General features: G+C 44.2%; 1 protein-coding gene across 8 annotated transcripts in view; it reads right to left on the reverse strand.

The window, feature by feature from the left end:
- The window catches only part of LOC119448445 (cytochrome P450 3A6-like), a 105580-nt gene that overhangs the window by 70168 nt on the left and 17687 nt on the right, over positions 1 to 17725 (reverse strand). For 4 of the 8 annotated variants that reach the window (XM_049665370.1, XM_049665365.1, XM_049665368.1 and 1 more), the window contains exons 6-11: positions 11843 to 12080; positions 8531 to 8661; positions 7485 to 7572; positions 5474 to 5543; positions 3408 to 3516; positions 1822 to 1913 (exon numbers count right to left, since the gene is read on the reverse strand). In XM_049665370.1, coding sequence (XP_049521327.1) covers positions 1822 to 1913; positions 3408 to 3516; positions 5474 to 5543; positions 7485 to 7572; positions 8531 to 8661; positions 11843 to 12080 — 728 coding nt within the window. The remainder of the gene's footprint in view (positions 1 to 1821; positions 1914 to 3407; positions 3517 to 5473; positions 5544 to 7484; positions 7573 to 8530; positions 8662 to 11842; positions 12081 to 17725) is intronic. The other 4 variants (XM_049665369.1, XM_049665367.1, XM_049665366.1 and 1 more) reach the window with 4 other exon arrangements.

Below are 17725 nucleotides of genomic sequence, written 5' to 3' on the forward strand. Positions count from 1 at the left end.
GCTCAGTTGCGATATAATTAATTGTTCTTGCTGTGCACAAGGCTTGAAACGTAGCAGTTTTGTACATTGGGTACCTTGTAGCAAATATATATTACAACTAGTAACTCGCTTACTCTTGTGGACCGTCACGGAACATTCAGCTTCGACCATACGTGGCCCATAGGTGTAGTCCGTCATTTATTGTGCGCATACAGTGCGCATATATTCAAGTGTGCGCCCATTCACTTATTCTTGATACGTCGGCGATAGAGTGGGCGTAAGTTTTTCTGCCATTTGGGAAAGATGTGTATAGATAACGTGCGCGAAACTTACTATGACAGGAAGCGGCGCTACTCCCTTTGTCATTTTTTAACGAGTGGTACTCACTCTTGCCGACGTTCTGGGGATGAAGCCCTTTCTCTGAAGGTTAGCGATACAAGGCTGGCGGATGAGCAAAGTTCTGTATCCTCGAGGAAAGCCGTACATCACGAAGTGCCGGTAACACGTTCGGACAGTTGCAGCAGCGGTCTGCAAACTTGGCCACACAGATTCATTCTATTCCTTCACATGCCAGTCACTATTTTTGCAGCCAACTACTGCACACGTCTTCAATCCACATGATTCAATCTAGCATAATTGGAGCACAGCGAAAACTCAGTTGCATTTCCGGCAGCTAATCGCACAGAAGCAAGGTAGAAGCGGTAATGGTTTCGTATTCGTGCGCGGTCGCTGAGGAGAGGTATGGCGCGCCGCCGTGAGCGCCATCTCGTTTCTCTAAAACAACTGCTCCGCGAAAAGGGTCAATAGGTGGGTCGTGTTGTCGGGGCACGCCAGCACAGTGGATTGTCGTTGGCACGGGAGCAGCTTGCGATGGGCCAGGATCAGTCGTGGTGAAAGCTAATGGTAGTGTCCGGCTGCGAAGTTCCAGGATGAACAGTACCCCGCTACCTCCACCACTTAAAATGGGGGTGTTGGTATTCAAGCAGGCCTGGACGTGGCGTTGTAGAAGGCTAATCGAAAGGCAGGTCTGGTTACTGGCGGGCGCGAGCTAGAGCATCAACAACAACCACCACTCATCGTCGTCGTCTTTTCCCAGACATCGAAGCGCGGTCGCCTTTAGTACACTATATCTAATGCACCCATGTAACTCTTCAAAGTACTTGTTTCTGGACTAGTTTGTTTTTTACTTAACATTGAAAAGAGGCGAGCTTTAACCACGTGGAGCCTTTAGTGCTGTAGTAACGCTCATGCTTCTCCGGTCGTTCTTTCACATGATTTTACGCCCTTCAGACCTTAATAAGTATGAAGTAACTATCGTTCTGTTTACTACGTTGTATTTTTCACGCAAAGGACAAAATAAACGAAACCGACAAACATGCGCGTACGCGTTTGTCCAATTCATTTATTTTGACCCTTCTGTGGAAAATACAGCGCAGTAAACAGCACGATGGCATACCAACTAGCTCCAGTTGAAGCCTTAATGAACTAACTAGCCTAGAAACAAGTGGACTACAGTATACTCTGCTTTCTCTTTTTCCAGACAGCATTTTTCGATATAGTGATGCTCTTTCCCGTCCGGTAAGTTTCTTCGGATGGTCTCTCGTCTTTTCACCATAATAGGTATGCATCTCTGTCTGCTTGTTGTCCAATGGCAGCGATGTGGCTTTAAGAAGGAGTTGGTCAAGAAAAGACTCAAAATGTAGCCTAGCCTCTACACACACATATCTCAGCGAAATCAATATTGTTTTGTATCGCAGGGTAGGTAGGTTTTCAATGTCGCGCTCTGCTGTAAAACAGTGCCCATATAACAAAAAACCCACTTGGTTTAGCCTAGTTACGTACAGCAGTCCCGGCGGATACAGCCTCAGCGTTTCGTCCACAACTTGACCGAGATATTTCATTTTCTGCATGATGGTCTCGTAATCTAGCTTGCCCTAAAGAAAAGGAGAGAGAGAGAGAGAGAATTAGAAGCAGCGCCACACTAAACTTCACTTAACACGTTTCTATTAGCATGGTTCGTTTTACTGAACCTGTATAGCCAACTGGGCCGCAGGCGATATACACAAAGCCAGTCCGTCGCTTTGACTGCTCTCTTCTGTCATGTGAATTTTGACTTGTCACTTCTTGTTTGCTGTTGGACGGCTGATTGGACATGCACAGATACCAGCGCTTATAATAACTTCATTGTTGTCATTCAGTTGCTTTGACATCTCTCTTCTGTCATAGGAATTTTGACCTGATACTTCTTGTTGGCAGTTGGACGGTTGCTCGGACATGCACAGATGCATCGCTGCACTGAACATACTTTCTTTGGAGGCCGACGAACACTTTGGGAGTAGAGTGAGCAGAGTGCTCGTCCTTTGGTCAGACGCCAAGCCCGTCGGCCAGCGCTGTACCACGCAAACAACTAAAGTAAACGAGTATCTGGCAGTCGCAACTCGCTACTTTTGACTGCACAAGTTAAGAAACAGTCAAACTACCCACCTAACCTAATTGAGACAAACGTCGACAACCAAAACAACAGAACATGTGAGGGGGGGGGGGGGGGGGGGGCGTATTGTAACAGGTGAACTTTACGAGCGCGCCTTTCTGCACACTCCAAGCGCTGCATTGCATCGCAAGTGATAGCGGCGTGATAGAGAGAGCAGATATCGCGCGCACACTCGAAGGAGCATACCGAACCCACAAACGATCGCAGATACCTGTCAACTTCAAGTATTGTAAAAATTACTGCAGAAACTCTATAGTGGGACTTGTCGGATAGTGCGTAAGCATTCTTTCCAGTCGCTCATATGTCATATGTAGTCATAATCATAAATATCATTTAGTCATGCGTAGTCGTAAGGCATTCTCATATATACCGCCATAGGATCCCATGTATAACTATGAATAGCATCGTGTCACGTGGTACAGACAGGCGGATGGACATATTTCCGAGGGGAGTAGCCCTATAATGCTGACTCATTAAAACTCATTCGTTGCTTTCCGCGCTAGCGACACGCACAGCCTTGGTGCAAGAATCTTAGCTTCTAAAAATGGTCTTGAGTCCAGCTGGTTTAAGGCTGTCCTGAGGGGGCGGAGCTGGACGTCCTAACAGGAACAAAATCGTAGGTAGGCGTTCAATATTTCTTCGATGTCGCAGTAGCCGCACGTAGTATGTCAGCCATTCCAATGTAGAACCAGTGTGCTTTCGTTCCCGATCCAGAGGCAGTAAAACAACGTTGCATTGGAGAAGTGAAATTCGTGATGGCCAGTTTATGTAGCCGAAACTGCGGGGCAAACTAGCAGACGTGTGGATCCTCGGATATTATAGTTCATATCGTTAATAATGAAGGGGCTAAGACGTTATGAACATCTGCATACGTAATGAAAAGAACCCGCGTAACATTCTATCTACACTACAAATAAATAAAATTAATACCACGTACCGATGTAGACAAGGCTTCCAAGACTTCTTCGCGAAGCTTTTTTTGAATATCCGGATACTTCGCGAGGATAAAAGCCATGTAGCACAGTGACGTAGTAGTGGTGTCGAACCTGCATCGATAATGTGACATACAAGGACGGATAAATTCTTTCTTAATAAGCTGAGTCATAGTCAAATGATACAAAGAGAAGGCGAAACATGCATTTTATATGAGCCTTATGACTGTGAACTGGTCATCCGTGTCGTAAAAGCGGAGGGCTAAAATAAAGATTGTGTAACACTGTTCCTGTCTGTATTGCTCATAACCACGTTGTCTGATAAAGCCGTAGACAGTTTTCGCTGAGCGGCGTTTACGAACCGCTCCATTCACATTTCACGCGCTGAGGCTCTGCAGAAAAATATTGATTTCGCATTTTTAATAAGTGCGTCTCTTGGAAACGCGAGCCGCGCGCAACCATCTTGGCTGGAAAACCACAAAGTAGACGAATCCTTCACGCCCCGCTCAATCGACTTTGCAGTGGAGCGAGGGTAACATTCTACGTGCTGCTGTCGACATCAGCGCAGTACGCACGCGCACAACCATTCCCGCTTAGCTGATGTATACTGCAGCTGCGTGTAACTGTGGGAGATGAGCGGAATGCAACCGCTCCGCCTTAAACGGGCACTCGAGACGCGCTCAAATGGCCGTTTGTGCGCTGCCCCTTGTGTGACGTAGCAGGCGCGACTTCCAACAGTATGCCGACTGTTGGAAGTCGCGTGAACTGCGGTGCAAGCGCGAGCGTGCATGCCTGATGGGCGGTGTCATCCAATAAGGTCAGTGTGGGAAGTCACCTGATCTGTCGAATTTCACAGGAGCGGCAGAGTTTTGATGGGGATGGGAGTGACAGCACGGAACAAAGCATGAGCGCTCCCCGCTACCGGCACTCCTAATCAAGACAGCGTCGTGAATAGAGGTGTGCGAATCGTGAGTTTTGAGAACAAATCGAATACAAATCGAATAATGCAAGAAGTGAATCGAATTATTACACAATGATGTTCATGTCCAAGTAGTATTATAGTTAGCAAGTTTGTGTCATTACATGGTACGTTATGAAGCGTTGTTTATTAAAAGCACGAATGAAGCATTGAGAAGCATTAAGAATGAAGCAGGACTCTTCAGAAAGTGCGAATGATCACTGCCTAGCCTTTAAAGTATGGCCGCTTAAGTGATGTAGCCTGCTCCACTACGCAAGTTCTCAAGTTTTGTCTATACTATGACCACGGAGGTGAAAATTTACCGTAGTTTTCAACGAACTTTAATTAAAGTCTAATTGAACGCAGTTGACCTTTTTACAAGATTACAAAAGTATTAAAAAATATTTGCATTTACGAATAGTGACTATTCGATTTGAAGACCGAACCGAATAGGACCCCATTCGTTATTTGAAAGTTCCGAATATTCGCACACCCCTATGAATATGAATCTGTATCTTTGGGTGCACGACACAACGCGTGTTTAGTTAATAAGTGAATCTTTACTGGAGGTTATGCTGGCCATAAAACTACGATCGTTATCTGTGTAATAGCCTAGCAGAGTGCTTTCATTGTAAATTATTCGTCTTTCGAGCGAAACTGTCACCTTTTAATGTAACTTTGCCTTGTCAGCACAAGGCAACAACATTCAGAGTAAGGCCCTTTATTATCCCTGTTGGCCCTCGGATACACGACGTTCTTTATTCTTACTAATTCCATATCGTGCTCGTTCAAAGACATGACAATTATCATTTTTCTCCCAAATCACTGATCGGTGGTATCCGCCATTCTCATTAACCTGTATGCTCAACAATATCACCAGAACAGCACTACTACACGAGTTCAGAGGTTTCTCTTCAGCTGTTGCACATATTATTATTTTTAGAAGACTTTACATTTGCCTACTTGAACATGTACACAATCCAGCAACCTTTCTTAATCTTTTGCTGACCGGTGGCATTTCTTTACATCAGGCTTAACAGCATGCCCTTCAGATGTGCAATGATGGAGGAACTCAAGTAGCAATGTATACAGATGTTTCTTTTTCATTCTTACCCGCCGATGAACACCACTGTTGCGCTAGTGGCTATTGCTTGCGCCGACCCCTGCTTCTGTATGGAAGCTCCTGTGTAGGAAAGAAACATTAGTCCAAAAATTTCAAAGGCGGTTTAGCGGTAAATGCCAGAGCAATGCGTTTTCTCGAACTCTCTCTCTCTCTCTCTACACACATCTATATATATATATATATATATATATATATATATATATAATGTGACACTTACTCCTAATGTTTTCACATTAAAAGCAATGCAGATTCTCAAAAATGTGTAACATAGTTAAGCGATGCAAACAACCGCAATGAGAGTAAACCAGGAGTTCATTTGTGCCCTAACTAGAAATTGTAATTGGGCACTGCGCCCAGTTGCTTTGATATATGTGTGTGCAGATTTTTTTAACAGCAGTTGGCTAAGAAAATGAAGCATCGAATGGAGTACTATTTAAAGCACAGCAACGTGGCGAAGATGCTAGCTGCTTGCGTTTACACTTGAGAATGGTTCACGTACGTATACAAAAAACACGCGAAGCTGACAGCTGCGTAACTTTAGCGAGAACTGTGACTGCTGCACTGGTATACTCGCAGATATCTGTAGAAAATGCAGGCAATCTACTCGTCTATGCGATTTTTGTATGTGTGTGAAGAGCAGGCAAATAACGGCAGGACGGTGCACAGTATATAAGTTCGTTGTATCCATCTCGTCTTATTTCTCTCCCTCTCTCTGTGCATGCTGCATTTTTTTTCTTTTTTTTCAGGGAATGCGCAGTTTGAAATGCTTTCCTGCAAGCCGACATTAAAGAGAAGGCCGTCGTCGAGGTACCAAAAACCAAGGATTCGCTTGTGTAATTGCGCGACAGGTGATTGAATGACATGGTTCTCAAATTTACACGTCAAATATAACGTTGTTTACGCCTAAGCTTACGCAGTAGAACTACCCGCCAACAAGATAAAGTTATGAGTGTGTGGGTAAATACAGCCTTTGCAATAACTTACTTATTCAGCGTTAAAAGTGTGTTTTATGAACGGCGTATAACTTACGTACCTGTACACCTTTACTGTGAGAACTATAACATCCATAGAAATCAAGTTTGTTGAAAATTGAGGGAGTGGGGGATATTATAGCTATGTATTATAGAAATTTATTAAAGGGCTCGAAAACGTTTTATGCAGGCTACGTTTCAAACGAGTGATTCGTATGTGCGCAACGTTTTAAAGTGTGTGTTTTTATTACAGGCAATTGAAATCCTAAATGCAACTGCTGCAAAAACTTAGCTGGAAATTTCGCCACGATTCTGCAAGATCGCACAAGTCTTCTGTCTTTTTTTTTGCCATCATCATAAGCTGTTTCTTTTACTATTTCCCCGCAGCAGATGAAGCGTCTCATAAATATTTGAGCCAGGTATATGTTTGCCCTTGTTTCACAAAACGGACCTTAGAAGCTACAACGATAACATTGGACTAACATTTTAATATCGCCATACAAAAGTCACTGATTTCTTTCCTTCTTCAGACGGTACACCCCATGATTCAGTTATAATCTGCCATATTGCCACACCACCATACGTTATACCACGGGTATGCTTAGTGAAGGATGAGCGGCTCAAGTCAGGCATGATTCCGGATTGGTCTGGTATAACGAATTTTTTTCCCTAAATTTTATTCCTTTCTTATCATGTACTGTTCACGGCCGGCCAATGCCGTTGATAACGTGGGTGGACCGCGGCTCGGACTATGCTCTAACGAAGTTCAAGAAGGAATACTATTGGAACAGAATCGTTACAGTCTTCTGGTGCAGTACAGTGGAGCCGAAAAATTTAGACGGTTTAGCCAAACTTGGCACATCCATAATTACGTCACCAATGTTGACGCAAAATGAGTCCGTAAAGTGGTTTTTTGGAATGTTTATTTTAGGGGTGTAAGTCGTCTATAATCGCCAACTCGTGCGTCTCCAATAGGGTCTACAAATGCCCAAGATAATACCACAATGAAGGACCAATGAGCGTGAATTACCGTTCGAGTGACGTACACCGTTTCTTTTCGCAATTCCATTTGCGTCCTCTGCGTCAATCAGATTCTGAAGTATATCGGACTTTCTAGGCTGCAATGAAAAAAATACGAATGTACACTAGCTAACACAATTCTCCTTCGAGTTACTTTTATATTGCACACATTGTAGTTAAAACTGACATGTTCCAGTTAGCCTAACTCAATACGTCCCCTTGATTTTCACATAAGCACTCTCCTTTTTGCCTGTTTTAAGTTAAATCAATGCGTCTTGAATGACCAAGCACGGTGGAGACGATATCACGAAAGAGATGGTGTCATCCACCTGTCTGCTAGAAGAATGTTTCAAACGAATGTACATGCAGATTCCTCGAAAGGAAAGCCCCTTGGCTAGGCAAAAAAATATACTACGTCCTAGAATGTAAACCAGAAAATCCACCAGACCGGCGCAATATGGTTGTGCTACCGTGTTCGATAGCCGAGCAACAACAATTTTTTTTTCGGAGATCGAAGTGGGCTTTCTGAGAAGAATGCGTGACTTTCTTTATCAAGCACATTCCTGCAATCCCTTGACAAGGTAAATATTCTACTATATAAGATTCACCCAGAAAAACAATAATCATAAAAGTAAACCAGCGCAAAGGATTTTACAATAAAGAAGAGACAGGGCACCGAGTTGTCCTGTCAGGACAGAAGAGACAAAACACAGTTGTCCTGTCCCTCGTTTTTTGTCTCATCGTTCGCGCTGTTCCGATATTATTAAGCCGTACCGCTTAGATCAGCTGTCAGACGCTGCTAGAGTCGGTATGCTCTGACGTGAACATGTCAAATATCGCAATGTTTTCAGTGTGGATTGCCCTAAATCAAATTGAATCATTTCTTTTCTATTTCTTTTCTTTTTTTAATTGCGAGAAACGAAGCCCTTTTCCACTGCTAGTCCAAAAACCCTAACTGCAGCTTTCTTTCTCTATTCCATCTTCTTTTTCAATTTAAGATCTATTTCTCTCTCTCCCGAGCTCAGCTCAAAACGTTCAGCGAAGTGGAACACGTACGGAGGGGTCTTTCTTCCTCATTTCAATTATTGTCGTCGTTTCTTTGCAGAGTCTGTCGAACGTGAACTCTCCTATCATCAGAGTAAACCAGTAAAATGGTTTCATCCATCTTCTGAATCTTGTTGTGCTCTCTGAAAAGAGAAACATCGCAGCAGTAATTGGCGACTTGCACGCAGTTAAAGGAATTCATTCCTTTGGGTATTAATTAGGCTTTCACTGAATTCTAAACAAAACTCTCTCATTATCAGAACAAACGAGTAAGATGGTTCATTAATATTCTGAAGCTTGTTGTGCCCTCTGAAAAGCTATCGCAACGCATGTAGTCCAGAGAAACAGTGAACAATGTCATGGCTTTTGCAGCAGTGAAACGAAACTTCTGTATTTTTTTAGAATTTGTTTATTGAGTCATAGTGTGGACTCGAGCACGGTAATTTTGGCAATGCTATCATAAATTTCTGGCCCCTGTGTTGCAAGCATAATCTTGCAACAATTCTTTTACTTGCCTGTTATGAACCATACTTGTCATGGCGGGAATATTGCATCATCCTATGCACATTCGCTCCTTCAATCATTTATTATCATTTTTAGTAATGGCTAGCGTTATAACAACACTCTTCATGTGTGAGAAATTTTACATCAATGTTTTCCTACGCAGTTTAGACCACCTTGGTGGAAGCAGCTATGGCGCTTGCAAATTATTTAGTCCGTGTACTGAATTCTGCACTCTAGTAATATAGAAAAAGAGAATGCGCTGCTATTACTTTTGATGGGCATGTCATTCAGAAGAGATCCGTCGCACAGTAGAAGACAGAGCCTTATCTCATGCAACATAGAATAATAAGGCCTATAATTTCAGACAACCTGTAGAGCGATAAAAATACTAAGTGTCATGCTTCGTACAGTGCATGGGAACCAAGCTGTACAAGTAAAATGGCGTATACGAGTATGTTATTTATTTTAAATGCGAAGCATTTCTTGGCGAACATGGCTACTTTGACAGTATCTATCTATCTATCTAGCTGCCTACGACTTTGTGCTCTCATGGTCGTTTCGTCAACTTGGTGTGTACCAAAATTGGTATACTATGACAAAAGTATATGACGAACATAAATTATGTATGTCATGACATGAATGTCATGACATACGTGTCATGTAGGTCATGAAACAGCCACCTACGTCTTGGAGCTCTCATGGTGTTTCGTTGACTTGGTATGCATCAAAATTGTCACAGTATGACAGGAATGTATGACGAACATAAGTGATAGGTCATGACATAAATACAATGGCATGCGTGTCATGTACATGGTCATGACAATGACCCAGCGAAACGATTAACACTCAAAAACCACTGAAATGGGATCGGACGTGGCTACTGAGTGAAGGAAACACTAAATGATGCTGGTGGAAGTCCTAGTCATGAGCATGACGTAGCAGAAATGACAATGACTTAGCGAAAAAATATTAACAGTCAAAAATCACTGGAATGGGTTCATACGTGGGCACTAAGTGAAGGAAACACTAAAGGATGATGGTAGAAATCATAGTCATCAGCATTACACATCATAAATGACAATGACTCAGCGAAAAAAGATTAACCCTCAAAAACAACTCGAAATGGGTTTGGACGTGGGTACTAAATGAAGGAAACACTACAGGATGCTGGTAGAAGTCATATCATGTCCATGAATGACCAAAATGACAATGACTCAGCGAAAAAACATTAACACTCATAAGCCACTGAAATGGGTTCTGACGTGGGTAATAAGTGAAGGAAACACAAAAGGGTGATGGTAGAAGTCATAGTCATGAGCATGACTCAGCAAAATTGACAATGAATCAGCGAAAAGAGTATAGCATTCAAAAACCAATGGAATGGGTTCGGATTGGGCACTATATATGAAGGGAAAGGCAAAGTATGTTGGTCGAAGTCATAGTCATGACCTTGACTGAACAAAAATGACAATGACTCAGCGAAAAAACATTAACACTTATAAAACACTGAAATGTGTTCGGACGTGGGTACTAAGTGAAGGAAACACAAAAGATGACTAAGGCTTTCACCTTAGGGTCTCTTAGTTGTGGCTAAAGGGACTACTGAGGACTCATGATATCAATGTCATGACATGAATGTCAGAGCCGCCTACGTCTTGGCGCTCTCATGGTCGTTAACTTGGTAGGTTCCCGCACACTGCTTCGCATAACATCGATTCTCACAGGGCGTGGGATCTGCCGGCTTTTTTTCTATAAGTCACCCATAACGTAATTCACCTTCGTTACTCGATAGAAGCTACAAAGATATGTCAGTGAAGAGTTAACTGCTGATAATACTAGAATATTTGCGTCTAGCTGCAGCACAACATCACAGAACTTAACGTGAAGTACTATTCATAAAGCTTCATAGCTGATGTAGTCGCTTGAGAGATGTTCAAGCAAGATTAGTGCAGAAGTTCTGTACCAGCACCTTCGGCAAAATTGCACATGGCCGGCTAAATCCTCTAGATGATTGTATTGTGAGTGAGAGGAGGAATCTGGGCATCTCGGAAGGAACTTGTCTGTGTAACTACCTTGTTGGCTTTATTGCGATGAACATAAGCAAAAAGAAAGGATATGCACTGAGGAAATCATAGGCACAGATACGGCGGTAATTATCTCGCCGTCGAAGCTTTTCGTAAGCGTACTCGTTCATTTTCCTCCTAGAATATTCTTGTCGAAGTGGCTTGCTTCTACTGCTTGCCTGTAATCTTTAAGCTGATGAAGGAGATGTGGTCGTTTGACAGGAACTTCGTCATGGGGTGCATATTCCAATTCGGCTTTCTTTGTGGGGAATTGTATGCGCACTTGCCTCAACATGTACCGGGTGATCCAGTATGACGCAAAATCCAACCGCTATGTAAGCAGTGATGACTGCGGAAATAAAATTTCAAATCTAAATTGATGGCACCTGGTATAGTCTTTTCTGTTGAAGAATATTTCCCCTAATAGTCTCCTTATCTCGGCGCAAAAGCACGTATACTTAAGGGTCTTAAGGTCCTACTGAGCTCGAAGTCGCGTGTTAGATGGCCGGTCGCAGTGGCTGCACTTCGAAGGCGCGAAATGCAAGAAAAGTCGTATAGTTAGATTTTGGTGCAAGTTTTAAGGTATCCCAGCTGATCAATATTAATCCGGGACTCTCCACTATGGCGCACATCATAATCATATCATGGTTTTGACACGTAAAACCACATAATTTAGTTTTGAAGTGGTCCCAAATAGAAATCAAGTGTTCCGCTTAGCATTGGTCCAAACTGCACAATGGTTCAAGAAGAGACGTACGTGCGATCATGTGCAGCGGTCCCTTCATGACGCCCCTGAGGACACTCCTGGCGACCTTTATGAGCGGGTGGTCGGGTTGCCCCTGGAAATGCTCCTTGATGCCGAACGCTCCTCGGGCCGTGTAGTCCATGGAGAGCTGCTCAAAGTTTGGCCTCATGTGCACCTCCCTGCCCGTGTCGGCATACTCTTCCAAAGATTTTATGAAGATGTCAGCGTTTTCTTCGAGGTGCGACATCATCTAAGAGGTGAATAAATCGATGTCGGCAATTGCAATTTCACAGATAAACCGAAATATTTATTGGTATAGGCTTTTCGTCTCTTTGAAGAGAGTGCGGTGAGTATTACACAAAGTTGGAAAAATTGGCAGAAGATCACGGTGCACTTGCAAGGTACAGTTTGCTTTCTCGTCCCGTGGCTTTTCTTTTAAACAAAACACTTGAATAAGAAACTTCAGCTCACAAAGTATCTGCTAGTCTTTAATATTTGAAGATAAGTATTGGCTACAATTAAGTCTACTTTTGATCACAAAGTGACGGTAGTTAAGCTTGTATTCCCATCACGCCTGAAATCAAGTGCAACCATACTACACGTCACTACAGTTTCTGCGTAAGCTCGAATTCTAAATTACCAGTTGCTACATGTAACATAAGCAATAGACCACACTGCTCACTTCACATTTCATTGTAGGGTGGTGTAGTAGTCAACAAGATTCCCTCGGCGAGATGTAAGCTACAAAGATTGCATTTTCATCTTGTGCGATTGGAAAGTACAAAATGCGATTAACTGCTTCATATGCAAAGAATGCAATTAAAGCACGAGTTTTATGCTCCGATAAAGCATAATAGAAGATCAGTTTTATTGTCGAAGGCGTAAAAATCTCGCTGGAGAACAACACTGCGTTGATAACCACGCATTAAAAGCGAGTATCGTAACTTTATGACTAAGTGCATAGCCATATCATCATCAAGGAGTGTTAATGAAACATGCCCTACATAGTCGCTGAACCTTCGTCATGGCAGGCCAGATAAGATGCTCGAAGTTTCACTCGGAGAAAGCGCTGATTCGAGGCACTATAATTCCTCATTCTATATTAAAGAGAATTAACTTTATTGAAAAGGATGGCTCAATGGCCTAAGCAGGGGTAAGGGTCAATGGCGGAGTTCACAAGGGAAAAAAAAACACTACACATTCATAACCTGCCGGTCAAGCCTGCCTCGTGCACAAACTCCCATAAGGAGTTGATGGTTCGTCGGGCATCGGCCTCCGGGGGCGATTCTATATTAAAATTCTATATTCACTCTATATTAAAACAGTGTTTTTTTTTTATTGCACGGACGCATGAGCTGTATTCACACGCCATCACCGCCACCTCAGATGTCCTCACCGCGCTGTTCCGATATCGTGGCACGCGCGCCGTTGGTTAAAGGGTCTCGACAGACGCGGAGTGCGTTTTGCTGCAAAAACGACAAAGCGAGGTAGACGTGCCGTCAATCTGTGCTCAATCGGCTCGCTGGTGGAGCCACCGCAAAGCTCTGTTTTCCGCTGCTGGCACGAGCGTTGCGTACCAAGCGCAGTACACTGGCATTCTTGCTGAGTTGCAGGTTGCAGACTTATCGTAACACCTGTCTCAAAAATTAACGAAGGGGATCAAATAAATGCATGGCGGCCCTGTTTGGTGCAGGTACTGTTGCAGTGATTTAGCGAGCGTGCTGTCCGTTATCCAACGGGCAAAGTCATCGGCCACATTCGGCTTTAGTTTGTCTTTCCTGGCTATCTTGTGCCTAATATCCTTGGCACCAGGCACAGCCACAAAATATGGCGAATGTCCGCTGGCGACACAGATGCCGGGCACTTAGGACAAATTATAGGGTTGCTTTGCGTAATGCACCGTGCCAACATATGGCAAGTGCGTGTAGTTAGGACACCATCCTAGGAGTTCAAGCACGGCTATGAACATTACTATCGCTCTCGATTCTCCGCCTTTTGGGCGAAACTGCCCATCTTTTTTTTTCTTTTTCTTTACATTGTGCATTCATTCATTTCCTCATTTGATGTAAAATATAGGCATTAATAAAAAGTACTACTAATGCGATAGTTTCTTTTCTTTACCAGTTCTTTGAAACCACTGTGCTTTCATCAACGTAAACAGCTTCCCTGCACTCCTCATGCAGTTGTGATCCAGTCCTCCAAGCCTTGTCTTAAGAGTGCAGAACATAGTCCACATATTCAAAGCAACAATGTTTATTCTTATGCATTCCTTGTGCTTACATCAATGGCAAAATATTTTACGGCGAACCTTCGGTCCGCATACTTTTGCTCACGGGTACGCCTGTGTTCATTGATTTTCTACACAGAACGCCAACTGTAAGACAACTTAACCGAATGTTAAGCCGAATGTTAGAGCCGAATGTTAAACGAACATCGATGGGCAGTTATGGGCATCCAGCCCTGATAGTCCATGTTCCAACAACAGCGCCGCAAAACACAGCCTAGAGAGCGGATGAAAGTTTTCAGTAGCACGTGCTGCGATTTCGCGTCAGCAAATTCACCGCTCATTGGAGGCATTCGTGTACAGCTTCTGACCTGACTGGGCACCGTTGTGCTAGAACGTAGAAGCCATGGACAGAGCTTGACTGGACGAATCGAGCTACAGCAATCATTGATACAGGCTTGCGCCTGTTATCGTTAAAAATGTCGTGGCATTTTCGTGGCCTCCCCACCAGGTGGTTTCAGCATATTTTAGTTTCACACTTAAAGGGACACCGATAGAGAAACCGTACGTTTAGCTTTAACAGTAGGTTATCCTTTGACGATTACAGTCATACCATTCTTAATGCGAGCAGAGGTTTAATCAGCGAGAAACTATCGAAAAACTGAAGGATAGGTGCCCATGCCCCTTCGTATTTCCCGCATTACACTTCGGGACGTCGGAGATCACAAACGCAGTACGGTCGCGATTGATCGAGAGCGATTTATCTCTGTTGATAAAACGCAAAATGAAATACACCTTAAACCTACACAAGCAGCATTTACCAGCATTTTCAACCGTTTGAAGCGAGGAAGTAAAGTTCAGCGCAAAATTAAACAACAACACTGTAAGCCTGGGGTGGAGATGAAAGACCAGCGAAGTTGTACTATGGTGTGAATTATGACTATTAAGATGGGATGGTGTAATTGGTTATTTGAACTAATAAAGAATGAAAATATATATGAGAGAATGACAATTATATATGATCCAGTGGTTTTCAATTATTTAGTGACAACAGGGACCATGTTCTTATGGTCGCTACGGTACACTGCCATAGGTTGGCACGTTCTTCATAAACACGTAACCAACGCCTCGCGCACTCGGTGCGAACGCGGGAAAAACGCCGCCGTCGTCGGCAACAGTTCTACGCGTTGCTGGTGCTGATACATGTCCAAGTTTATACAGGTCCTGAGAATTTTGATAATGACAGCCCATAAACAAACGTCATGAAGCAACACACCGGCAGCGCATGCCTTTTATGTTAAATCTTCTCAGACCATGGCCTACGCATTCTTGCATGCGAAAGGCCACAAAAGCTCTTCTTCACTTCTTGAAGGAGACTGGACTGTATCACCGCTTGTGACAGTGGACCTTCCTCTGCGACTGACTCAGTGAATGACTGACGTTTTATGATTTTGTTTATATTCTCGCTCCTTATCTACTCTTCCCCCTTCCCTCTCCCCAAGCGAAGGGTAGCCAACCGGGCACGTCCTTGGTTAACCTCTCTACCTTTCCCTTCTCGTTTCTCTCTCTCTCTCTCTCTTCTCAGACTGAAATGTTAAAAGTGCCAAACAAAATATACTCGAGCCAATGAGAGTTTTTTTTTTTCTTTTTTTACACGCGGACACGACCTTCGGCGACTGAGCCCTTAACAGATTCGCTGTAAAAAGAAAAAATGGCATGGCGCTACATGTGGTCGTGATAGTTTCGTTTTTGCGCCATGCATCGTCGCGCGCGCCTGCTCCGCTCTACAGTGTTGCAGTGTTTGGTTGCGTGTTGCGTGGCTCTATAAGCATCGACTTCGCAGGAAACAGCCAGAAAATGCCTCGTGTGCGTAGTGTTGAGGGCTGTATAAACGGCCTAAGGCGCTTGCTCAATGGAAGCGGCAGTGTGACCCGACTGTGTATTTTCATGTGGTGCAGCGCGATGAGCTCCGGTCTTCGCAATGACCGATGATAAAACGGCAACAGAGCCAAAGAAACAGATGGTGTGCCCTCTGCACTTCTCGCCTTCGCAATATGTATATAATCCTGTCCTCGGAAAGCCTGTCGGCGTGTCCCAGAGGCCAGTCCTTTCTCGAGCAGCTGTTCCCTCAATGTCGCCTTCATCGAATCCCCGACTGGTGCCCCTTCAGCAGCAAACTGCCTGCTCGGTGGGTGCTGAATGTCATTACAAAAAGTCACGAAAAAATCTATACCGAGTATGCGCGCAACTTTCAACGCTTCTTCTGACGGGAACATCGTTGGGGACATCGTCGCCTGGCGGACCGGACGCCTCGCCTTCCGTCGACAAAAACGAGGCTTCCCTTTCCGTCGGCGCGACCGGCGGCTCACCGCCATCGTACGCGGAAACACTATTGCGACTCGGGGTCGACGACGAGAGACGGACTGTTGGAGCTTACGAAGAGGAAACGAAAGCTTTATACAGTATGTACAGATGTGTACATATATAGCAGGTAATAGCTGGTAATAGCTGATAATAGAAGTAAGAGCGCACCAGACCAACGCGGCGGCTGGTGGCAACTCTCTCCTAACAATGGGCTGGTTCTTCCTTACATCCCCTTGGCGGCTCCTCGTCGACAGTCACCAGACGGGGCGAGTGCTAACATCAGCCGCATCGTATTCTTGACTCATCGCGAAGATGACCGGTGCTGCTTGAAGTCCCCCGCGTAGAACTGATTCGTCGCGGATATGGCTGGGTGCTTCTTGAAGTCCCCCGCGTCGAATTCTTGATTCGTCACGGAGATGTGGGAGCTCCCGTCGCCTCGATGATAGGCACACAGTACGGCACAACAACACCTGTCGCGCGAGCACGGAAGATCTTTTCGCGCTCCATTTCACTGAAGTCGCTGAAATGCAGTCCTGCTTCCCAGGCGAGTTCTTCGTTGCAAGGTTCAGCGTCAGCAACGGTATCCATCGAGGCCACAGAACACATAAGCAAAACTAGCAGCAAGCGCAAATGCACCGGCACTGCAGCCTATGGTGCAGCCAGTGCTTCGGTCGTTAATGCAAGCAGTGACGTATTATGGCGCCCTCTGATTCGCTGAGAGCAATGAAATCCGTGACGACACTGCTTCAGCACCAAATGTGGGTTGAGGGCAATTGAGGAAGAGATATTTGGTCTTTGTTTACGAATTTCTCCACTAATAACTCATATTTAGGCACCTAACAAAAACTGCGTGCATTCCTAAAGGTCCCTCTTTTATTCCAGCTGAACTTCTGTTTCTCTTTAGTGTCCCTTTAATCTGCCGCGGTGTCTCTTGCCTAGCGCTGGTTCCCCATAAGTGCACAAGAAAAGGCGGTGCAATCTGTGCCTATTACAGTGTGAAAATAACAGTAATAGCGATCCACTGTCTGCCTGCAAACTACAATTTCATCATGCACTAGAAACAATTAAACATTCGTGGACCCCAATTATTGCCGAAATAAATAAAAATAAATAAAAAATTCTTGTTTCTGTCCAGTCTGAGGGACACTGGCCTCAATTCAGAGTTGCATTGCACACGTACTTGTAACTACAACTGCCACTCTAGATTGGAGATTAGGCTATAGGTAGTCTCATTCAGCAAGATTTTTCTCCCACAGCCTTCGCCGTACAATGATGTCTCTATCTTCGAGCATATTTTCGGCTTCTGG

The sequence above is a fragment of the Dermacentor silvarum genome, chromosome 4 (assembly GCF_013339745.2).
Source record: "Dermacentor silvarum isolate Dsil-2018 chromosome 4, BIME_Dsil_1.4, whole genome shotgun sequence".
Taxonomy (NCBI): Eukaryota; Metazoa; Arthropoda; class Arachnida; order Ixodida; family Ixodidae; genus Dermacentor; species Dermacentor silvarum.